Raw genomic sequence first — 25,519 nt, 5'->3', positions numbered from 1 at the left:
AGCATACATTTCATCAAGAATACAGGCTCACACAGGCAGAACTGTCTTTGATAAAAGTTCTGCTTTGTTTGAGTGCTGTAATGGTAAAGATGAACTCAGGAGAAAAAAAATTGAAGCAGACAGCTAGAGCTGAGTTTCTATTGGAACCAGCAATGCCATCTCTTTACTGGCTGCTAGACTGGGGGGCGTGTTTAGTAATCTGAGCATGCCCACAAGCCAACAGCCAAAGCAAATTCCTGAGGGAGGGGGCTGAGTGGGTTACAGGAGGAGAAGCAAACCTAAGTGATTAAGGGCATGCTGCAGCCTTACTATTAACCTCTGGACAACTAGTGTCACAGGTATTGAAAGATTTCAAAGAGGTTGTGAAATTTTCTTGTTGTAAATGTACAAGCTTACACACATCTCTACTAATGTACAGAGCAAATCTGTGTGTCACTAGGCAGTGAATTCTACAGATTTTTCTGTCCACATATTTCCATCTCTGGCTCTGAAAACAAGTTCCAAATAGCAAGAAACCTCCCCCACCATATATTAAAAACACAAACCTTTTAACACATTTTTCCTCCTACTTAATGCATATCTAGGAAAAGTGCTCTGTCCCTTTAAAGACTACCCAGCATCTCAGAATAGGTATGTATACGAGTAGATGTTATTTAGCAGTTTCCATGGAAGAGATCATAAACAGAGAAGCAAGAATTGTCTTCTCAATACAGATATACTTATTTCATTAAATAACAGTCTGAAGCAAGGAGCTCAAAAGGGGAGTCATTGCACATGTAGACATGTAGGCATTTGTACATGTAGATGTAAACAGCTTTTCCTTTGATACCTGTAAATATATAAACTTTATAATTTAAGTATCTCCAAACATATACATATACACATACACATGCACTTTTTTGTCGGTTTCTAATCTTTACTGTATGCATGTGGTTTATTTCTTTTAAGAAAAAGTAAATGCACTTTAATTCATTATAATACAGGAAAACTTTATTAACATGGCAGGTGGCAACCAGACAGTTAATACATAACTTCCAATATACTTCATAATCCTTTCCCTGCAGAGCAAGTAACAAACAAATGTCACTAACCAACTTTAACTTAAAATAACTTGACCTAAAATGATTTTCTCAAGCAGACAGGTATTTAATACAACCAAATGTTAACCTAGTTTTGCTGAAGAAAATCCATGTTTTGTTGCTAAATACAACTGATCAATAAATAATGCAAGGTAGCTCTGAAATGTGATCAGTATTTATTTGAGTTGCAATGCTTGCTGGGAGATCCTTCATTTACATCTATATAGGCCAAAGCATAAGATTACTTATACATCTGAATAGGAAATGATATGACAATGCCCTGCATTTCCAGACATTGTTGATTTCCACTGGCACGCAAAGGATACAAACTATTTGTACCCATGTTAGATACAGAATTAACAACATTTTAAAATAAGAGAAAATGTAACAATTTTCATTGAAAGGACAACAACATGCCCCTTAAGTCGATAAACAGTTTACTGCTCCTTAAAAAGGAAAATAAAAACAAAAATAAACCAACAACCTCTACTCAACACCTAACTGTTACACATGATATATAATTACCCGCACTGGGATGTGGGTTTACGCTTCAAACTCATATTTGAAATGTAGTGTCCATATTAATGTACTTTATATCAAAGCACAAGGATATTCCTTTTGTTCCATTTTTTAGGCTTTAAATACACAGATTGGAATAAAGAAGAAAAGGTGAAAGAACTATGTAAAACTTAAAAAAAAACAAATATATATATAAAGAAAGGCCATGAGCATTATATACAGATTCCCTTATATTTTATGTAATGCGGAGACAGGAAAGAAGGAAAGTCTGATATAGAACAGGCAGAAACAGGAGTGATAAAAAGATGTGGCGTGCATGAAGCTGGGTTTATGAATTCCTCTAGTGTAATAATTCTGTTTGCTTCAGCAGCATCCAGAAGTTCCTCCACCTTCATTTTGGTTTTGTCGTAGTCCACTTCCAAGCGGCTCATTTATTGATTGCTGGGGTCCAACTTTGATTCCATTAGCCTTTCCAAAGAAGGAGAAAATCCAGAAAGAGGTTACTCAAGTTTTTATATAGACAATTACAGTAGCTAGAAAAGTTAGAAGACATTTGTCTCTCTTTAAAAATGTAGAACAAAAACCATCTTACTTCATTATTCACGTCAAACAGTCCCTGCTGGATCTTTTTGTAAATTTCTTTGGCAGTGTCAATGAAGGCCTAGGAAAGAAGGACAAAACTATTCCATAAGACAATGTATTGTGCCAGGACTGTGACAAAAATGAACTCTATTGGAATTTTATTGAATAGTTTTGTTGATAAAATATAATATCATTTATTACCCTATAACTTATTACCCTACTTTTATATACATGATACTGTTGTGACAATGTTTCCTTATTTAATTATCAGTTTTAGTAGTAGGGGTACATCAAATCCATAATTTTGGACCTAGCAGAACACCACATCCTCCCCAAAAGATTTGTCAGAACATCAAACATAATCTAAAACACTATTTATTATTATCATTATCAGGATCTTCTCCCAATATGCCCACCTACATGTGGGCGATATTGGGCTAATTTAGATTTGAATTAAAGCAGCAGGTATAGGCACCGTCAGTTCGGGGTCAGGATCAACGAGCCGATTTGGCCTCTGATCAGATGGAAAAATCAAACCTGCCCGATAAAGATCTGCTCAATTTCAGCCCAGATGTCGGTCAGGGAGGCCCGTCGTTTGTGCCCATACACGGCAGATAAGCTGCCGAATTGGTCTAAAAGATTGATATCGGCAGCTAAAATCGATCTGTGTATGGCCACCTTAAGTCTTTCACCAAACCGAATCAGAACCCTAAAGATTTGGTTAAATTCAAATGTTATCATTGTGACGTGTGCCCTCCTTCTATTATGTTTTATATATTAAAAGATGGGTATTATGGTTTGATAGAATTAGTGTAGGCCATAACTGCAGTTGGCCTATTTCAGAAAAAAGTAAAGCAGAGGATATAGGTCAGAAAAAAAACCAAACATTCTCACCTCTTCCACATTGGCTGCAGTTTTGGCAGAGGTCTCCATAAAAATGAGACCATGTTCCCGAGCAAAAGCTTCCCCCTCCTCCCTAGAAACATCCCTACGAGATTCAAGATCACTGAAACAGAAGGAGAAACAATGCCTAAATTAAGAGTCTGATAATTGGCATGAAGCCATTAATGAAAAAACAAAAAGCCTTTCTGACCTTTTATTTCCAATCAGTATTATGACCATATTTGAACTTGAATGTTGGCGAGCATCTTCTAGCCACGAAGTGAGGTGGCTAAAGGTTTCCCTTCTAAAAAAGGAACAAAAAATGATTATGCAGTCTAGAAACGTTTCAAGAAGAATACATTATAAGGGACAGATAGCCTTTGTCACCATTGATGTTGAATTATGTAATCATGAGCTGGCCCTCTAAAGCACACAGCCAGCCATTTCGGGAACAGGTAGTGAAGTGGCCAAATAAGGCGGCAATAAAAATTCAAAATAATAATAATGAACCTTAATTTTTTTTTTTTTTTTTTACAAAATTTTTTGCAAATAATTGAAAAAATTAGTTTTTCACTCCAGATGAAGGTTTCTGTGCGAGACCGAAATGTTGAGTAATAAACCTATTTTTGAATTTAAATTTTGCTCACAATTCTTTAAAGGAACAGTAACACCAAAAATTAAAGAGCGTTAAAGTAATAAAAATATAATGCACTGTTGCCCTGCACTGGTAAAACTGGTGTGTTTGCTACAGTAACACTACTATAATTTATATAATAAGCTGCTGTGTAGCCATGGGGGCAGCCATTCAAGCTGGAAAAAAGGAGAAAAGACACAGGTTACTGTACATAGCAGATCATAGATAAGTTCTGTAGAATACAATAGTGTTTTATCTGTTATCTGCTATGTGCCTGTGCCTTTTCGCCTTTGAATGGCTGCCTCCATGGTTACATAGCGGCTTATTTATATAAATTATAGTAGACTTTCTGAAGTAAACTCACAACTTTTACCAGTGCAGGGCAGCAGCACATTATATTCTAGTTACTTTTATACACTTTTATTTTTTGGTGTTACTGTTCCTTTAAATCCTAGGAGTGCTGTCCTTGTTCCAATACATTTTTTGATACTAGCACCCAGGTTTTGTTGCTGCAAATGGTGTGCACCCTATGGACTAATATATAGCAATAGGTAGTGACGGCACTCACAGGAAAACTTCCTAATGCTATACTTGCTATTTTACTGCACTGGCACCCAGGTATCATCTTATGTTGTTGGTGTGCTGCTTACTGACTGTTAGAGATGATAGATAGATAGATAGATAGATAGATAGATAGATACACACACAGGATTTTTAACATTTGTAATGTCACTAGCACTCCCAGGATGTATATCATGTTCACACAAGGTTTGGAAAATACAGGGCCTTTCTGAAGTGTGTACATGAGCTAGTAATGCACCAGTATTTAGAACCCCCCCCCAAGGGAAATTGCCTCCCCTTAAGCAGTACATATGCAAACCTACTCTTACCTTGTTATATCATACACTAGCAGCGCCCCAGCAGCACCTCGGTAATAAGATCTTGTAATTGAACGAAATGACTCCTGTCCAGCCTGTGTAGTAAAAAACAAAAATTAAGGAAAACTTAAATTACATCAGTAATGTTGATATCTTAGGGGTCAATTGTTAATGCCCAGATGGAAGTGCAGCAGCACTAAAGGTGACCCATTGTGCTCATTTACCCATCATTTGTATCTGGAGCATTACTCTATGTGAATAATAATACAGGTATGGGACCTCTTATCCAGAATGCTTGGGAGCTGGGGTTTTCCAGACAAGTGTTCTTTCCGTAATTTGGATCTCCATAGCTTAAGCTTACTAAAAAATAATTTAAACATTTAATGAACCCAATAGGATTGTTTGGCCTCCCGTAAAGATTAATTATATATAATAGGATTAAGTACAAGGTACTATTTTATTATTACAGAGGAAAAGAAAATCATTTTTTTAAAAAATTTTAATAATTAATTAATAATAATTTGTTTAAAATGGAGTCAATGGGAGATGGTCTTTCAGTAATTTTAAACTTTCTGCCTAATGAGTTTCCGGATAATGGATCCCATACCTGAAATAATATTAATAATCATAATATGCACAATTTACACAAATTAATGGCCAGAATGGTGTCACCTTTTAGACTATTTTTTTCATTTATCTTGAGACAGGACACCATAAATAAAGATAATTTTCTTTAATTTTTTATTGTTTTTCATAATTAGCATATTTTAACGTTCCACTCTGGTGTTTCAGTCTGGCAGTTCAGTAATCCAGGTGCAAACTGTTACATTGCTCTTAAAAAAAGTATATATAGATATATTTTGTTACATATTTATGTTACAAAACATATCAATTTATGTATCAAATTAGAACTGTTTATCAAGTCAGTAACCTATCTCAGGCTGCTTCAGAGACACACATAAGGTGAAAAATAAAACTTCAATATTATAAAAATGCTCAAAAACAAAAAGCAACTGAAAAAAAGTCTTTATATCCAGTCAACAATTACAAAACTATGGAAGTGAAAATGTGTTTGAAAGGGGAACTACTATTCAGCTATTAAACAAGAAATTAACACATATAGCAAACAAAATAAAAACAAGCACTTGATAACACATCAAAAGTTTCTATACTCAGACTCCCTGTAATGACTGATAAACATTCTTTAATTCCTTAATTATTCGGATCTGACTGTGCAGCGATCAAAATGGAACCAAGAACCCTCTTGCTACAAAGAAAGCAATGCTAAACATTTCCACATTGTTTTTCAGTTATATACTCCTGCTCTGCCTTTACCAGCCTCACCCCTGTGCTGCTTTCTTTCCTCTTCCTTTCCCTTCCCTCAAACTACTAAAATTATATGTACTCTTCTCCCAAGTCCCTAGACAAATCTGCTTGTTTGTAATCTGTCCAATCAACATTTGCATTATCATATGCATGTCAACAACAGGAAAATAATTTATTTGTTGTATCATTCCTTCAGGCTTAAATGGCACAGCAAATTTTGGCTTCACTGTAACATATGATCAAGCAAAGTTTCCACAGGGCGAGATTAAGCTACAAAAAGAAGCTTAGCCTGCTGGTATGAAGAACAGCAAAATCTGTAAGTATCCAGCTAAAAATGTTCCCATGTATCATCATCCTTAAATTATCAGGCAAATACACAAGCCTAGTAATATGGCAATTTTGGAGCATGAAACTGTATTGTACAATTAGAAAGCTGGGGCTTCTGGTCAAAATTTGACACAGAGTTCACATTTAGTGAAATCAGGAAAGTCAGGTCTTATACAGTGGATGACAACAATTGTAGGTTCAGTATAAGCCGATCCGAATATAAGCCGAGGTACCTAATTTTACCCAAGAAAACTGAAAAAACTTATTGACTCAAGTATAAGCCTAGGGTGGGAAATGCAGCAGCTACTGCTAAGTTATAATAATCAAAATAAATACCTATAAAATTACATTAATTGAGGCATCAGTGGGGTATATGTTTTTCAATATTTATTTCAAAGAAAAACAGTAAACTAGCTCTGTAAGCAGAGAAGAGGGTCAACAAAAACAAAATGAGTACTACCCCACGCTCATTGCACATTGGCAAACTGGCAGCAGACCCGGTCCGGAGGAGATGTAAGGGGAAATAAGTATTGCTAGTGGGAGCTTAGGCCAGGGCACTTGAGGGTCTGGTTGCAGGTGGCCTAATTTGCACACAAAGGAGAGAGGGTGCTATTCTAGAGGGACCCATGGCACCCGACTCGAGTATAAGCCGAGGATGACTTTTTCAGCACATTTTGGGTGCTGAAAAACTAGGCTTATACTCGAGTATATACAGTATTCAACTAATTACCTTTAAAGGAGAACGAACCCCCCCCCGACAAAAGACCCCCAATCTAATGAGCCCCCTCCCTTGCTCCCTCCCTGCAGAGTCTATTTTAGTGAATAATGTCTCTGATAGTAAAGCTGACCTATACTAGCAGAACAGCCATCTTCTAAATCTGCGCACTCTCTTCAGATCAGTTCGGAATCATGTAGCTTCCTGGCGCATGTGCAGTTAAAGATACTCTGGGATTACTTTCAACTGTGCGTGTGCCAGCAAGCTCAATGTTGCCGAACTGATCAGAAGAGGACACGAAGATTCAGAAGATAAACACTAAGGGCAGTCTGCCTTCTTACCGTGTCCCATATCTGTAGTTTGATAGGTTTTCCATCAATATTTATCATGCGTGCGCCAAACTCAACACCTGTGGAGAGAAAAAGTGAGATAGAGAAACAGTTACAAATGGTCTTATGGGTTAATGTCCCACAGAGAGATTTATCATGGGCGACTATTTTCCCTGTGGGACATTGCCCGTAAGGAAATTTAATGATACCTCTTGTTAAAAAAATAAGAACACAGCCACTCTTCTTCCACTACTCAGGGTAATTCTCAAAGATTTACAATGCTTCCTGCTCAAAACTTGACTTACCAATTGTTAAATCATGAACTGGCTGAAACCTCTTATCTGTAAACTGAAGAAGCAGACAAGATTTTCCCACACCTATGAAAAAAATGAAATGTAAGTATGTATACAAACACTACAAATAGTAGAAATTATATACATATATACACGCTGGTACAAACACCATAGGGGTCACTTATGCTAAACGCATATGCTATTTGTGCTAATGTGTAAAAATGTACACATTCATATAGTGATTTAGCCATGTGCATAATGGCTGCATTCTGTGTCCTTGCACTGGCTGCAATGTTGTTAGCAGGGAGACCTGCATTTAAAACTTGTGTGGCAGACAGCAAGTGCAAGTGTCAGAAACACAACCTTGCATCAATAATGGCAGTAGAGGGTGTAAAGGTGGGGGTACCAGGTGCACTGTGAGCAAAAACACAGAACTTTGCACATTCACTCGTTTGGTAAGCACTTGTATAATAACCAGCACACATTTATAACACTGAACCAGATTATATTAAAAAGCAAAATTGTATTGTACCGATATGTGCTCAACGGGTCGAAACCAGAGGAAATGCACTTCGTGCATTATAACATTTTATATATGTACACATTACACAAACAGTTAGCAAGCAAACATTGTTCTATACCCTGAAAAGATGATGCCTCCTTCCATATCAAACAATAAATGACCTCAAAGAGGTGCCTACTGTGCATGCATTATTGATTTAAACTGAAGCAGGCGCAGTGAGCATGCCCAGTATAGGTCTGCATAATCTGCTAAAGAAGGAGTGCTCAATAAGGGAAAGGGGGCAGAGTTTTATGCAAGACAAGGCAGTCGGTAAAGGGATACAGTTCAGCTGCTTGTAATAGAGCAACAAAATAAATCTGCATGCAGAGCGAAAGGTATGTTATTCTGGGGGCTGTAATTTTAGAGGCTATGACATAAAGCTACTTGTCACAGCTACAAATCACCAGAAAATACCCTGCCATAGACAATACTGAAAATTTTCTCTGCTAAAACACACGTAGAGACAATTATCAGTATTGCCTATATTGTAGCCACGCCAAATAGCTGGCTAAAAGTAGCTCTGTGGGTCACTGCCCTAACAGAGTGTGACACTGAGCTGTATCCAGTTTGGATTTACCACCCAACTGGCATTCAGCAAAATAAATATATCTGCAAACAAATTACTATTATTATTTTACTTTGGGTGGTAATAGATTAGAACTATAGTTTTCTCCACTTCTAATTACCTGCTAGCAGGTAGCATTCACTCATCTGCTGTTGTAAAGCAAACATCTATACCTGCAGGAAACATTGTACCTGCTATTACATTAACCTCTTTAGTCTTCAGCTACAGTGTATCACCTGGCAGGCATGAAGTTGTGGTTGTTCTCAGAATTAATAGCTGCATGAAGCTGCTGTTTCAGTTACTTCTAATATGGCTGCATTGAGGAGGCCTTCTAAGGATTTACTCCAGCTGAGAGGCCAGCTCACAGATATTGAGTTCCTGTTTGCCTTGCTGCTTTTACCTAGCTGCCTGAAGGTTCAATACACCACTATAAAACTGACTGGTTAATAAGCACACAGAAAATCAAACTTTCCAGTTTAGTATTTCACCTAACTCTCTCCCTACTAACCATATTCCTCAACTTTAGATTAGGAAAACATTTCTAACAACCCCATTTGCCCACCAACCAAAACTAACGCCCCTGCTTATTGCACTTCACCTTAGTAACACACGTTACAAACCCCTTTATTGTCTTATGCACAGCCTATTTAATTAAAATGTCATACTTTCTTCCTATAAAAAAAATTAATTTCACAGAACCATCATGGAGGCTTATAGTCCCTGGTACAATATCTGTATCTCTCCTTGTATCTCAGGCCACTGGTTCCCTCAGTCTTTACCAGGTTTTTAATAGCATCATCACTCCCTTTGTCTGAAATTTACCTTGGCTTTTGTGCACTGTTTTTATTTTTTGGAGGGGTGGAAGATTTCCTAAACACTTGAAAATCACTGCAGCTATCACATTCATCTATGTACTTATTTGATTGCATGCAAATATGTAATAAGGGTAGATATGGGGGAATAGCAAAGAGATATAAAAATCAGATATGCTAAAAGCATCATTTTTTTACTTTTCTGCAGTACCATGCACTAGGTTATTATACAGTAAGGAGGCCTTAGTCTGCTACACCACAGATTAAGGAGAACCTGGAGATACTACTATACATGCACATAGCGTAAAATAATTTCATTGCCACTTATAAAAACTAAAGACAGTGATTAAAGAGAAAATCCACAAAACTGTTTTTACAAAATGAAAGGAGTTGTAATTCCAAGCATTACCTCAACCTATATGGATTAAAAGATTACATTTGCAAATAACATCAAAACCAGTGAAATCACTACTGAAGGCAATATGTGTTTATCCTTTTCTGTTCTCTGATTCTTATTCCTGCAACCATGTAGCAGAGGTGAGTTCCCCTCCAGGGGTGTTAATCAGCTGGCTTCTGCAATCAGGCCAGCAAGGCAGAAAGAGTTGGATAATACTGCTTTCATAAGCTACTATTTAAAACCATACAAAAAAAGTATTCTATGTTTATTGAAAAGCTGCATTGCATTTTCTGTCTTTATTCAAAACAAAAACAGTTTTTTTTCGAGTTCACCTTTAAATTATTATTTAGCCAACCTATCATGTGTTACTCTGTTTCTATAAAGTTAAACTGTAGGAAATACGGCTCTTAATGTAATAAAATGCATTGTATTGCATTATCACTAACATGAAATATGTGCACTCTTTCTGATTATTCATGGAGAAAATATGGGGCTCTGGCAACTCAGCTTTAAAACTACCCATCACTGTTATAAGTGATACACAAATTGCAATGTGCCTCTATAATATTTAATGATGTGGCTCCTAACATTACCTGTATAAATACAAAGATATATACATATACACAAATCTGTAATTGCATACAAATTTGAAAAACATCTGCAAAACAGAACACCAAGAGCTGCTATTTAAAAATAATATATTATTGTACATAAACTCGGAATATTCTCATTTTATGCTAGCATATGCATGATTTTATATTTAATACACAAAATAAAATTAAAAAGCATCAAGGTTACAAGAGCATAATAATAGCACCCAATATTCGTAAACCGATAGATAAAATCATTTAAAATACGTACGCACCTGTATCACCAATAATGATATACTTGAAGAGGTAGGCATACGACATGATGGCAATCGTCAGAGCCACCAAGGCAGGTGATTACGGGGAGGAGGCTTCCTTTGAACTGCCTTACTCTAACTAGAGCTCCCAGAGAGACGTTCTTGCCACGCAGTCTCATCTCTATTGCTTCCGGAAAAGACTCTCTATCTGGTGTACGGCTTGTAGCGACGTTCTTTACTAAGCCGGATGTTCGCTCTTTTGTATTCGATACGTGTAGCATTCTAATGAATAGTCTCTATGGCTGCCTCACATCCTATTGTTATACTATAGGAGGAATGAGTAGCAGCATTACTGTACCAATATGGCTTCGCTGCTTTTACCGGAAGCGGATGTCTCGCCATCTTTGTAGAGGCGGGGAAGTGTGCTTGAAAAGAAGAAGAGTCTCAGGCCGTGAAAATGGAGGTGAGTTGGGTAAATTACGTATTTTATTGTGTTAGTTTCGGTTTTAACGCGGTATACAGCTAGTTTGATTCCGTATGCGTGTTGGTGGTGATTTTCAAAACGCAGATTATGTGGGCCATTAGAGCAGGTTAATGAAGTGGCGAGAAGGGAACTATAGTTCCTGCGGATCAAACACAGAAAACGTGTAGCATTTAAAGATCGTACAATGTAGTTGTTATTATGTCGCGGTGCGTCAAGTATCTCTAATCCCCTGGTGCCAATACTTATAGTTTCTTCAGAACGTGTTGTGTTGGGGGTTTCGTTTCAGTGGTAACAGGTTCCTGTCAATTGAATATTTATATTGGCTATGGGGTTGTGGATAAGTAATGTGTTTCTTTGAGAGTGATGTGCCTGATAGAAGACTTGCATTCCTTGTACTGTGAATTGAAATTACTATTATTATTTGTATCTGTGGTGAAACAGCTTGTTTACTGCCAGCATTAACATGGAAGCTTCTATTTGTTATTGTCTGTGTCACTAATAGTAAAATGTTATAGAGATGAATGCTGTTATTCAGAAGCCAGAGAAGGGTCATTTGTGGTTTATTTACTTTTATATGGCAAGATGCTGTAATAGATCAGTTACATGTTCTTTCTTCACTCACTGGACAGTGGTTGTTTGAGTTTCTTAGTTCATGCATGAGATCTAACTTGGCCAGAGCGCCCCTTAGTTCATAATAAGGTTACAGATACATGAAAGCAAAGGAGCCCCCCCCCTCTGCAGCAGCAGCCTCAGAAGTGTTTGCATAATTAGCAGCAATGTTTCTGTGATTAATAAAATATTGCTTTTATATAATTATTGAATGCTGTAACAGTTGTCATTGTAACTTGTTTTAATAGGAGGCAGTGCAGCATTTTATTTCACAGGAAAATTCTTTGGTCTTTTCATACAAGCAGAGTGCTAACCATTGATCAGAGCAAAAATATAGAGAAATTATACCTTTAGTTAGCTAACTTAGACATGAAGTGAAAAATGGAATAAAGAAAAGGGTGTGATCAATTTAAAGGGGAATCTCTCCAACTTTTGTTGCATAATGAAAGATGTTAAACATTTCACTATACATTAATTAAACATTTTCAATTAATTTAAAGCTATTTGTAAATGTAATTACAATTGAAAGCAAAAGCAGCAGTGCAGAAAACAGACAGATTCTGCTTTTAATAGCAAGTACTTTGTAAATAACTCTGATGTGATTCATAATGCGTATTTAAAAATTGCTTTTGTTGTTCCAAAAAAGGGTGACTTCCCTTAAAATACAATTTTTTTTTTTCCCTCAAGTTAATGCAGTGAAGTATGAGAGCACTTAGGCTCCTGCCACACGGGGTGGATTCTCTGCTTGCACACAGAGTGGATTTCCACACGTAACTGCATACTTGCAGTTTTTGTAGGGAAATCCGGTGCCTGTGGACTGATGCGATTACAGGTGCATGCACGTCCATAAGCTTCTTGAAGCGTACGGGCGAATTCTCTGCCTCTGCCATTTATCTGCAGGCTAAGAAGCCGCCCTGTAGTGACCAAAAAGTGTATTTTTGGTCATGGGAAAAGATAAGGGGTCTTTCTGTAATTTGGGTCTCTATACCGTAAGCCTACTAAAAATAATTTAAATATTAAATAAACCCTATAGGATTGTTTTGCCTCCAATAAGGATTAATTATATCTTAGTAAGGAACAAGTACAAGGTACTGTTTTATTGTTACAGAGAAAAATGAAATAATTCTAATTTTTAAAAATGATTTGCTCATAATGCAGTCTGTGAGATGGCCTTCACGTAATTTGGAACTTTCTACATAACGGGTTTCTGTATAAAAGATCCCATGTATCTGCCCTCTTGTTATGAGCTGAGGGGTCCTGGCTAAATGTTAGACCACAAAATGAAAAAATTTAAGAATTTGCATGATTTGAGGATCAATAGACTTTGTGTTGGTGATGCCTCTTTCCTTCGGGAGAAAAAACCTTGTTGTGGTTTGCCTGTTTCGTGAACTGAGTGCCTATCTTTGTGTTGGCTTTGTGGTTTTGTTTGGCACCATGAAATTGGGACCTACCATTGAGTGCTTAACGCCTCAGATAGACCAGCGGTCCTTAGTGTCACATAATTATGGGGCACATTCATGAAAACGTGAGTTCGAATCCCAAATGGGATAAATTCGGATTGGATACGATCATTTCTGAAGATCGCAAATATCACAAATATGCTTACGGAAAAATCATATTAGTCATGATAATATCGTATTGGCAATTCGAAAGTCACGAAATTTTCGTACTGAGCGATTGTAAACAGCAGGAAAATTAGATGAAAATATGCTCAGAGCGTTTGAATGAACGCTCCGAGCGTTTGTGTCTTGGTAAATCTGCCCCTATGTATTTACCTGATCTTTGCATTACACAGCTTGCATTAATGTTGTGCTCCTCAAAACATAGACTGTTTCATTCAACTATAATGTAGGCTTCATATGGTTTGCAAATTGTGGTGTTTGTTGTTGGGTGTTGTGTTACTAGGTAGTGAAAGGTTTTGCTTCCCACAGACTCATCAGAATCTAACCTGTAGCTTTCTTGCTGTGCAACTCTCAACCTTTCTTCAGTCATTAGCTTTGGGATAGTTGATGCTATAGTTCAATCTGTGCTTGAGGTCATTATCCCTTGTGTAACTGAAGTGTTGTGTGCTCTGTAGGGGGCTAGCTCTTCGACTCATGGACCTACACCTATTTTCTGGTTTGGACACAGATGGCAGTGATGGGGGCCTCCCTGGCCACCACATGCTATTTACAGGAGATGAGGGAGCTCCATGCTCCATTGATATGCCAGGTTTGCTCCACTCTCAGCCTCTCTATGGAGTGTATGGGTATAGCAAGGTGAGACACACTAACAAAATGTGGGTGCTACAGCATTGCTAAGATGTATTATATAAGATTGTTTTATTCTATATGTAAAAAGTATTAGTATTATTAAATGCATGTTTTAAGTGCTCAAATTTCCAGTATGTTGGTAATATTTCTTCATCAATAACTGATTTTATGTGTGTAACAAAAAATTGCAGACCAGTTGTTGACAAGCACTACAAAAACACTTCAAATTAAGGTTTGAGAGTCACAGCTTTATATGCACATCTTATTTGCATTTTAGATAACATGATATGCACAAAGTTTCTTCTAAAAATCCTTTAGGGTAAGGACCCATGGAGCGGTTTCGTCGCCTGACTTCTATTGTTGCTGGTGGAAAGCTATTTCAGAGAGGATTGTTGCCCATGATAGCAGAGATCTATCACAGGCGACTGAACCTCTGTGGGTTCTTACCCTAAGGTTGAGGTTAATTTACCCAAAATGTTCTGTATGGACAGCGTTTATGTCATGGTACTATAGAACTGCAGGCTGCAGGCAGATAAGGATGATAAAGGAATACTGTCATGGGAAAACATGTTTTTTTTCAAAATGCATCTGTTAATAGAGCTTCTCCAGCAGAATCCTGCATTGAAATCCGTTTTTCAAAAACACAAACTTTTTTTATATTTAATTTTTAAGTTTTACATTGGGCTAGCCATATTCTTCATTTCCCAGAGTGCCACAGCCATGTGACCTGTGCTCTGATAAACTTCAGTCACACTTTACTGCTTAGCTGCTAGTTGGAGTGATATAACCCCCCTCCCAGCAGCCGATCAACAGAAAAATGGGAAGGTAGTAAGATAGCAGCTCCCAGTAGATATCAGAGTAGCACTCAATAGTTAGAAATACAAGTCTGGCTTGGGACTCCTCCAGTTACATGGGAGTAGGAGAAACAATAGGTTATCTGAAAGCAGTTCTAATGTGTAGCGCTGGCTCCTTCTGAAAACTCAGACTCAGGCACAATGCACTGAGATGACTGCCTACATGCCTATATTACAACTAGAAAAAAATACATTTGTTGGTTCAAGAATAACATTTTAAATGATAGTGAATTATTTGCTATGTAAAATTATTTTATTTTAATTTAAAAATAAAAAAGTACCATACCATAAAAATCATGACAAAATCCCTTTAAGCTTAGTCATTCTTTGCTCTGTAAGGTTGGTTTGTATAGGTCTACATTTACCCTCACAAAAGCCGGAGTAGCTGGATGCAAATTTGGCACATAATAAGGACTGCAGTTCACTCCTGTAGGAATGTGGAGGAAGTGCCACGGAATGTAAAAATTCAGCTGGATCTGAGACTGGCAGGGCAGGAATGCCTGGCATACATCTTGCAAAGATAAGAAGGCATATACAAAGCTGCATCTTTATCATGAACGGAGGAGACATTACAGATGAGAGAGTGCTGCTTGATCTTTTGTATATTCTTTGTTGTAATACCTTGTACTTTTATTGTGCAAACTGCATCTTATTTCAGGTACCAAGAAGGGTAGGACATGACATGCTGTTAACAGGTGCCCATTGTATTTTACAGCTTTCAAAAATGTTTATATAGAACTATGAAAAAGGTTCAGTTGCACAGAAGGTTTGGAATAGGCACATACTTTAAAAATCCTTTATTTTCTCCTTATTATGTTTTCTCTTTCTGACTTGCAGTTTCCGGGGAGCAGCGACAATTACCTTACAATCACAGGGCCAGGACACCCTTTTCTTACAGGGACAGAGGTATGTGAAATGATGTAGGATAAAGTCTACTGAATGGTGTTGACCTTGTTGGAATTTGCAGAAGGAACAATGTTGTAAGCTTTATGATTTGATCAAATAGGTATAAGCATATAAATATGAGGATTTTCACAAGAATTCCAAAAGATTGGTTTCTGATTTTGTCCCAGTGCCGTTGCTAACACAGCAAGAAAAATAGGCAATTATTTAACTGGTGTATCTCAAATGTACATTTTTAGGAAGATTAGAGATGTTCTGCTTTGTAATGCCTGACTGTTGGACCCTCCTTGCATTTTCATACCCTAAATCTAGTTAGTTTGCAGCATTTGCAGACCTGCAAGATGAAACAATATCTTTCTGCTAGTGAAATTTTACTCCGTTAACTCTTTGTCCATCTTTGAAACATAACCCATTTTGTCGGCTCGCAATTATTTTTTTAAATTATCTCTTTGCAGACTTTTCACACACCCAGCCTTGGGGATGAGGAGTTTGAGATTCCACCCATCTCTCTGGATTCTGATCCCTCCTTGGCTGTATCTGATGTAGTTGGTCACTTTGATGACCTTGGAGACCCTTCTGGAGTGCAGGATGAGGGTTTTGCTACACAATATGGTGTACAGACTTTGGACATGCCGGTTGAGATGACCCATGAAGTGATGGACCAAACTGGAGGGCTCCTTGGAGCTGGATTGGCTATGGTAAGGGTTTCCTGTCATTGCGCCAAATAAATTAACTAGAGAGGGGCACATTTACTCATGTAGATGCAAAACTACACCTGAGGACTAACTGATATCTTCACAAGCAAAAGGTTTAACTGCAAGGTTACACTATTACTAAGCTTGCCCTAAACAGTACTTATTTATTCATGAGGTGATATGGTGGTATTCTGTCTTAATAAGCTTAGGTATGCTACAGATATCACTGGAGGGAGTAATCTTGAGAGAGTTGTTTTCATGTTGTTTTAATTTTATTAGAGAGAGTTATATTTCCTTTGCAGTAATAGATATCTAACATATTGTTGCAACTGTTTGCACATTTTTTCTTAAAGCTCTATATTTTTATCCTCAAGCAGGTGGATTTTAATTTTTTTTTTAAAACAAGCAACTTTTTTCAACTTTTATTTCCTGCCCTCATTTTAGTTCTTTTTATTGCTTCACCAAAGGCTAAATTTAAATTGTTTAGTACAGTGTAAGGTGGCACTAATATCAGATTCCTCTTGGGAGTAAAACATGTGTACTCTCTCCCAGCTGTTACAGAACCTTGCTGCAAGCATAAGGTAAAACTAAAATTATGATGGTTAACAAATTTTTACATGTTATTCTGTTTTGCATACAGGACTTGGATCATCCCATAGTCACACCCTACAGTGCAAATCCTCCTGTCACCATAGATGTATCAATGACAGACATGTCATCTGGGATTCTGGGACACAGTCAGCTTACCACTATTGATCAATCAGAGCTGAGCTCCCAACTTGGTCTGAGCCTTGGTGGAGGGGCTATCCTGCATCCTGTCCAGTCTCCTGAGGACCATCTTTCCCCCACCCCATCACCAACAAGTTCTTTGCATGATGAAGATATGGAAGACTTCAGAAGGGTTAGCAGAAATTCACAATTCATATTTGTTGCTTGTGTTCTATCTGTATTAACTGTATTTCTTGTTTAGCATGATGTTTTAATAAACTTATGTTCCACAGATAACAGCCCCTAAAAACATAATTGTGGAGCAAGCCAAGAAGCCAAAAACTCCCAAGAAGAAAAAAAAGAAAGACCCAAATGAGCCACAGAAACCACTGTCTGCATATGCTCTGTTTTTCCGTGACACGCAAGCTGCCATCAAGGGGCAAAACCCCAATGCTACCTTCGGGGAGGTGTCAAAAATTGTGGCATCTATGTGGGACAGTCTAGGAGAGGAGCAAAAACAGGTGACTTGGTCGCTTCATTGATTTTTACAATGCATTGCTGTGTGTTTGTTCTAAAACTGCTTTAAAGGAACAGTAACACCAAAAAATGAAAGAGCTTTAAAGTAATAAAAATATAATGCACTGTTGCCCTGCACAGTGTAGCTGCTGTGTAGCCCCGGGGGCAGCCATTCAAGCTGGAAAAAAGGAGAAAAGGCACAGGTTACATAGCAGATAACAGATAAAACACCATTGTATTCTACAGAACTTATCTGTTATCTGCTTTGTGCCTGTGCCTTTTCTCCTTTGAATGGCTGCCTCCATGGCTACATAGCAACTTATTTATATAAATTATAGTAGACTTTCTGAAGTAAACACACAACTTTTACCAGTGCAGGGCAGCAGCACATTATATTTTAGTTACTTTTATACACTTTTATTTTTTGGTGTTACTGTTCCTTTAAAATGTGTTTAGAATGTTTTACTTTCTGTGCTCTAATATACCTATTGTGTAGGAATGCACCGAATCCTTCGCAAAGTATACAAAATACTAAATTAAATCCAAATCCTGATTAGAATGTGGTAATTAGGCTTTAGAAGGGTTAAAAATTTTCGGTTCAGCCAGGGCCGTGGATTCGGTGCATCCCTACTATTGTGTAATTCTGTTTAAAACAGGCAAGCAGTGTTTGCATAAACCATCTGCACTACTTAAAGGTGAACTAAAGCTTGACTAAAGAAATGTGCAGCATTTCTGACCTATTATGTTTTGTGGTTCCGTACCTGCTCAAGGTAACTACAGCCCTGTAGCAGGAAAGGATGTTGGCTTACACACTATAATTAAAGGGGGTGTGTCAGTGACCCCTATAAACACTACAGTCACTTCTTTACTTCCTAATATGATGCCACACATACTGCTGGTAGCAGACTTAACTCCTATTGGTTGTGTCTCCTGTCTGTCACAGGCACAGGAAGCATTGTCAGACTGAGTGCTACAACTCTAACATAACTGTATGTTAAATATGTAATATGCTGTGTCTGTTTGCCTATGCCATTGCAAGAGAGAAATTAACAAATAACCTTTTAATTTATGCAACTGGTTAGAGTGCACAATCAATGAATTGGTCCAGTAGGAAAAAAGTAAGGACAAAGCCTGGATGTGATGATGTAAGCATAAAGGAAGTCCTCAGTGTGTCAGGTTCAAAATAGGCCACTCCCATCCCTTCAAAAAAGTATTGGCCTTTCAAATATTGTAGACTTCAGCTTCAATCTGTAATTTCTAAAATGTTTATTTATAAGAAATCTGGTGACAGAATCCGGGAACTAATATTCATAATTACTTACAGGTTTACAAGAGGAAAACAGAGGCGGCTAAAAAGGAATATCTTAAGGCACTGGCACTGTATAAAGCAAATCAGCTATCACAGGTATTTTAAATGGGTTTGGAAATGGCCTATATATGGTAGAGGCATTGCTGTGTTCGTACTGGTGATTAGGATTACCATGCTGGATCTCACTGATATGAATAAAAAGACATGAAGTTTTTGTGCAAGAAGAATTTAAGTGGAGTGTGCCTTTGTTCCTTTTTTTTGTTGATTTTTACAAGTACGCTCATTGTTGCAGCTAAGCGAGAATAGTGCACCTCCTTAAAGGCATTAGGGAAGATAGATTTATATTGTGATTTATACTGGTTATTAGCATTGCCATATGAAGGCGCAAGGCCAGGTGTTTTTACATAGATTGTAGATAACACTTAATATTTAAATTGGTTACATTTTCTAATACGCGGATGACTAAGCACCAAATATAAGGCTATATATTATATGTTACCAAGTGCACTGGAGTATTTGAATTGGACAGCTGCATTGTCTTTTTGTTATTTGTGTTGATGACAATATATATTTGTTCCCCTGCAGGTTGCTGTTGACACAGTAGATCTGGACCCCCCAGCTGTTCCTGCTCTACTGTCAGAATCTCCTGTTCCATCTCCTTCTGTAGTAACTGCCACCAGCATTCCTGAGTGTGTGTCTTCTCCCTCTGCACCCAGTCCCCCATCTCAGACAGTGGCTTTGCCTCAACAAAGCATTGCTAAAATAATCATTTCAAAACAGATACTGCCAGCTGGACAGAACCCTACCTCTATAGCCTTGTCCCAGGGTGTGGTTACTGTTATTCCTGCCACTGTGGTGACATCTCGCGGACTACCTTTAGCTCAACTTCAACCTAGTCCTCAGGCTCAGAGGGTAACACGTTCAGTGTTACAGGCAGCCATGCAGATGCCACCACGTCTACAGCCACCACCCTTGCAGCAAATGCAGCAGCCCCCAAGACTTCAGCAGATGGCCCCTGCTCAGCAGCCTTCAATCACTATCCTGCAGTCGCCACCTCCGCTACAACCAATGCAGAAAGTGCGCCTAACGCTGCAGCAGCCTCCTCCCTTGCAAATTAAAATTATCCCTCCTCCACTGCAACCTCAACCCCAAGCTGTACAAGTGCAAAATCAAAGCCTGTCAGTCATTAATGTTTCCACTTCTCCTGAGGCCCCTGCCTCACCCCCTGAGCAGTTGGAGGTGTTACCTGAAGTGGTCCAAGAGGTAAGTGTCTATAATATTTGCTTTCAGTTTTACAGTTGCATTATGAAGATTTTATCAAATTGGTGTAATTATTGAAATCCCAGTGACTTTAACAAATGCATGAGCTTCATTTACCTATGCAGCTCTGTTGTTACGCTGAGTTTTAACACTATTGTAATTTTGTACTCCGTATATACTATAGAGGGCTCATGCTGCAGTGTGGGATCTTTAACCCTTTAAGTGCCAGCAGAATTTGACATTTCGGTTCCCCTCAGTGCCAGATGTTTTGTAAACATTCTGTGCTCTCTCAATTTAGTGGCTTTTACTGGGGGCAGGGTTAAGTTTAGGTAGGCAAACTATATATTGTTTTTTTCAGGAGAACCTGAGCTTTTCAAATATGCCTGAGAAAAAATGCTATTTTTCATGATATAGGGATTTATACCAAAAACATATTTTATTTTATGGACAAAAATTCAACTGATTTGGAAAGCCTCATGTCTCCCGAACGTGCCAATACCTGATATGTATAGTTTTATTGAGATTTCTGACTTCTATAGATCAAAAACTCCCAGCAGTAAATTACTAAATTTTCAAAGCATTACAACAGAATACAGCATACTTTACATTCCAAAGCCAAAAATCCTGGAACATTAGGTTTACCCCAGGAAACCATTCATTTTTGAAAAGTACACATTCTGACGAATCCGAAATGGGTAACTGTCTTCCAACTCCTAAGTACCAAACGGCAATGCTTTACTGAATTTAGCATTTTCTATAAAAAATTATGAAAATTCTAAAAAAAATCACCTCAAATCTTCCACTTTCAAGCATCATATCTCCCACATAATATTAGGTACCAAGAAAATACATCCTAAATATGAAAGCCAAGGGTCCACTGAACGGTTTGATGCCCATTGTGCATAGGATCACCGATGTATCTGGAATTTAGAAACCCCAAAAGAAGTTAGTACATACAAATTGCCCCCGAGATCTCTTTAGCTACTGAAAATTCAACACATTTAATGCATTTTCTGTGGGGTAAAAACACAAAAAAATACATTGACCCCCCAAAACCATATATTTTTGGAACGTACAAAGCTATACTAAACAGAACGGTTTTTATGGCATTTCTGAAAATTGTCACAAAGCTTGCATTTTACCTCATTATATACCCCCACATTTTGTAATGTATCAACATAAAACTTTCTAAATATGAACGCCAGGGGTCTACTGAATAGTTTGATGCCCTATATGCATATATTGGCCAAACTACGTGCTGTACAGGGGCACCCAAATAAAAATAGTGCATATGAATTTTCACATAAGACACTCCGGCTCATGCAATTTTTGCACTTGGTATGTGTATTATGCGACATAAGAACCCCTAACAGTAAGGAGGCCCTAGAAAACCATATATTCTGAGAACAAAAATGGGTAAATACATCTTTCTACTGCAAACTACCAAACTACAAAGCTATGCTAAACAGAACGGTTTATGTGACATTTCTGAAAATCTTCACAAAGCTTGCATGTTGCCCCATTATGTACCCCCACATTTAGTAACGTACCAACATGAAACACTCTAAGTATGAACGCAAGGGGTCTACTGAATAGTTTGATGCCCAATATGCATAGAGTTGTCAAACTATGTGGGGGTACACAGGATGCCAAATTGAAATACAGCAGACATATCCATGTGCAAAGACAAGTAATAAAGAACAATGTGAAATGGAATAAAATTGATAAAAATAAAAAAAAAATCATTTATTTTTTTTGCCTAATATCTGCGGTCAGAATAACCGTTTGAGTATTCTGGCTTGGGCAAATAGGTTTTACAGACAAAGTCAAGCGAACAACAACAACTATGCATAACTGAAAATGCAATAAAATGGCTAAAAATTCAATAAAATTCCTAAAAATGCACCAAAATCACAGAAAATGTAGTAGAAACACCAAAATAATACACAAAAGGTATTGCGCAGTGCAGTTAACGAATACGCTATCCGCAATGGCAATAACACATTTTTAAAGGAACAGTAACACCAAAAATTTAAAGTGTTTTAAAGTAATTGAAATATAATGTACTGTGGCCCTGCACTGTTAAAACTGGGGTGTTTGCTTCAGGAACACTACTATAGTTTATATAAATAAGCTGCTGTGTAGCCATGGGGGCAGCCATTCAAGCTGGGAATAAAGGAGAAAACGCACAGGTTACATAGCAGATAACAGATAAGACACAATTGTATTCTAAAGGGTTTATCTGTTAGCAGCTATATAACCTGTGCCTTTTCTTCTTTTGAATGGCTGCCCCCATGGCTACACACCAGGGTTTATATAAACTCTAGTAATGTTTCTGAAGCAAACACAAAACTTTTACGAGTGCAGGGCAGCAGCACATTATAGTTTAATTTCTTTAAAATATATACATTTTTTGGTGTTATTGTTCTCGGGTTGAGCAACACTGCTACCTGTTGTTTGCTTCATGGTTGTTAAAATACACTTGTACTTAAAGGATAAGTAAGGATTTTATTTTAAAATCCCTAAAAAAAACTTTCTCCCCTGTATTCAGTCTAATGCTAAGGGTGATGGCACATAGTGAGATTTGCCATCTGTGGTTAAAGGAAAACTATACCCCCAAACAATGTAGGTCTCTATAAAATATATTGCATAAATAAGCTCATATGTAAAACGCTGCTTCATCTAAATAAACCATTTTCATAAAAATATACTTTTTTAGTAGTATGTGCCATTGGGTAAACCTGAATCGAAAATTGCCATTTTAATGATTAAGGGCCGCCTCTTGGGATCATAGGATTCACAGTGCACACAAATAAGCCAAGGCACACATACAGACATGCTAATCCATATATGTGCTTTGTTTTCTCAAAATCACCCAAAAGCTTTCAGAGGAGATTTGAATATAGTTCTCTGAAAAGGGGGTGGAGTGTCACACTAGACCAGAAAGTAGCTAAAATGAGCTGCAGTTTTCAGTTTGATTTTGAAACTACATGAGACTGAAACCAGGGAATGTTATTTTTAGCACAATTTAAAGTAATTTTAGAGCCCAAAAAATTAACGTTTCTTTTTTTCTCCCCAAAAATTATTTTCCCTAGTTTTGTGATAAAATCTGTCTTGCTGCTCTGCATTTTTAGATTTATGGAGCATTATTGTGCACTCTAATGTTGTATACCCTTCTTCTTAGGAGTCTCCCCCTCCACAGATGGATGTGGAGCTTGTGAGCAGCTCTCCCCCTCCCAGCCTTTCACCTCAGCCCCGATGTGTCCGTTCTGGATGTGAGAATGCACCAATAGAATGCAAAGATTGGGACAATGAGTATTGTAGTAATGATTGTGTAGTGAAACACTGCAGGTAAGTGTTACAGCAGACAATTCATTGTTCCTTGTTGCATTAGCATGTGCATTAGTGTAGTGATCAGTACTGAAAAAGGCACTCACTTTAACTTGTATTTTATTCATGTGTGTTTTGTTTATTTTTAGAGACACTTTCATGGCATGGATTGCTGCACGCAGTCAGGGCACACTTGCACCTGTAAAATAACACTCATTCCCCTGAGTCGGGGGGCATGTTATGGGAACCTGTGGAGTGAGGCCTATAACTCCTATGGATACTACAAATATCCAAGAGACATGTTTTTACAGACTGCTCTGTACATACAATTATGTCTCCAAAAAGACAAGGATAAAGGACCATTAGTTTGGAGAGCATATGGACTCACTTTATAAGTCCTTGGCACTTGGAGAGGAAATGCTATGAATGACTTCATTCGGTGTGCAAGATTTCCATTTTGCACTGGAAACAAACTCTCATTTTATTTTTTTTTTCCCCTTTACACTTTTAAGATTGCAACAGCCAACGCTGGGATGATTAGGATAAAAATGAACCTTGTCAATTAGTCTGAGCTTCTGAAAGTGTTACATCAGTTTTGCTGCACCTCAAGAAATAAGACTTTCTAAAGGAAGTCATGTAGATATCAATTTGAAGCATTTCTGGATCCAGTAATACCTCATAATGAGCAGTTCAAGAAATCCCTCCAATGCCATTCTGAAGATGCAGTTTCACAAATTACACATATATAGAGTAAACATGCCTTGCTATACAGAAAAGATACTGTTTTATGAAGGTTGTTTTTCACCCTGGGCTCCTTGGATAAAGTTGAGTATATTATGGCAAATCTGGTTAGATTAGTGCCAAGCAAGAGGGTAGAAGGGGTGGTGGCTTTTTCAATTAAACAAAGTTTTTTGAAAACAAAACATTTTACACTTAGTTTTCTGGGGGGACTGATATTTAATAGCTATATTTGTATTCAGCATAATTGCTTTTAAATATAGCTGTTCCCAGATGAAGACTAGAACAATAAAATTAAGTAGTGTTTGTTCACAGGTAAAAATAAAGAATGCAGGTACCTGCTTTTTCTCAAGGTCCACCCTGCAGTTCTTTTTAGAAACACTGAGATACAGTTGTTTAAAACTGAGGAAGCAGTGGGTAGCAGCACCGTTTATTGGTGCTTTTGAAAAGCTCAGGGAAAACTATGTATGTGTTGGAGTGAATAGCCAGAAAAACAAGCCAGTGGTGCATCACGATAATGGCAGGTTGATGCACTAGGTTAGCTTCCATCAGAACCTGTCTTCCTTGACCTGCTGTTTTAACCATATAAACAAAGCAACAGCCTGCGACTGATTTACTAATATTGGTGCTCAGTTGCACCAGTGCATTTTGTTTTGGTCAGACTATTCCAACCTAGGAATGAAAACAAGCATTTTGTGTTAACTATATTGGTGAAATATCACTGGTGTTAGTGACCTTGATTTGGTTTGATAAAGGTGCTCAGGATTTTTTTTTTTTGCAGCCGATTGTATTGGTTCATGCTGGCTGTGCCACTGTTCCAGCAGTATTGGTGTGATTAGGAATCTCCCCTGAAAGCAAAAGACTGAAGCCTATCGCTGTAGATTTGATTGCAGCCAGCCGTAGCTGTTAGGAGGCAACGGCATGAATTTTTAAAATATGTTGGATCCTAAACCTTGTTAAATGTATGACAAATCACTAATGTGAAAACCGTTCTTACGGTATGTTGCGGCAGAATAAATTATGTTTGAACAGTTCTTCCTACTTATTACTAGATATTGACAAACATTTCCCAAATGGCAATGGTTGGGTTGGGTTGGGTTGGGGGGGGATAACGACA

At 37.7% G+C, this 25,519-nt stretch overlaps 2 protein-coding genes across 5 annotated transcripts; one reads left to right on the top strand and one right to left on the bottom strand.

Annotated features, from left to right (window-relative positions):
- Positions 1 to 968: 968 nt before the first annotated feature.
- On the bottom strand, positions 969 to 10,884 carry rab2b (rab2b, member RAS oncogene family). The gene is given in 8 exon segments (NM_001005636.1): positions 969 to 2,066; positions 2,191 to 2,259; positions 3,075 to 3,186; positions 3,274 to 3,366; positions 4,587 to 4,669; positions 7,284 to 7,351; positions 7,577 to 7,648; positions 10,766 to 10,884. Coding segments are annotated over 8 exon segments (648 nt in total). The 5' UTR covers positions 10,812 to 10,884; the 3' UTR covers positions 969 to 1,961.
- A 214-nt stretch (positions 10,885 to 11,098) lies between these two features.
- On the top strand, positions 11,099 to 25,436 carry tox4 (TOX high mobility group box family member 4). Of its 4 annotated transcripts, none has more exons than XM_012958617.3 (10): positions 11,099 to 11,207; positions 13,915 to 14,095; positions 15,781 to 15,849; positions 16,302 to 16,544; positions 17,182 to 17,442; positions 17,543 to 17,770; positions 19,090 to 19,170; positions 19,660 to 20,337; positions 23,519 to 23,685; positions 23,814 to 25,436. In XM_012958617.3, exons 2-10 carry the CDS (start codon positions 13,934 to 13,936, stop codon positions 23,872 to 23,874), a joined length of 1,950 nt encoding a protein of 649 aa, XP_012814071.1. In that variant the 5' UTR covers positions 11,099 to 11,207; positions 13,915 to 13,933; the 3' UTR covers positions 23,875 to 25,436.
- Positions 25,437 to 25,519: the final 83 nt, after the last annotated feature.

Source organism: Xenopus tropicalis, chromosome 1 (genome assembly GCF_000004195.4).
Source record: "Xenopus tropicalis strain Nigerian chromosome 1, UCB_Xtro_10.0, whole genome shotgun sequence".
Classification (NCBI taxonomy): Eukaryota; Metazoa; Chordata; class Amphibia; order Anura; family Pipidae; genus Xenopus; species Xenopus tropicalis.
Note: the sequence above shows the minus strand (reverse complement) of the source record. Positions and strands in the feature narration are given on the sequence as shown.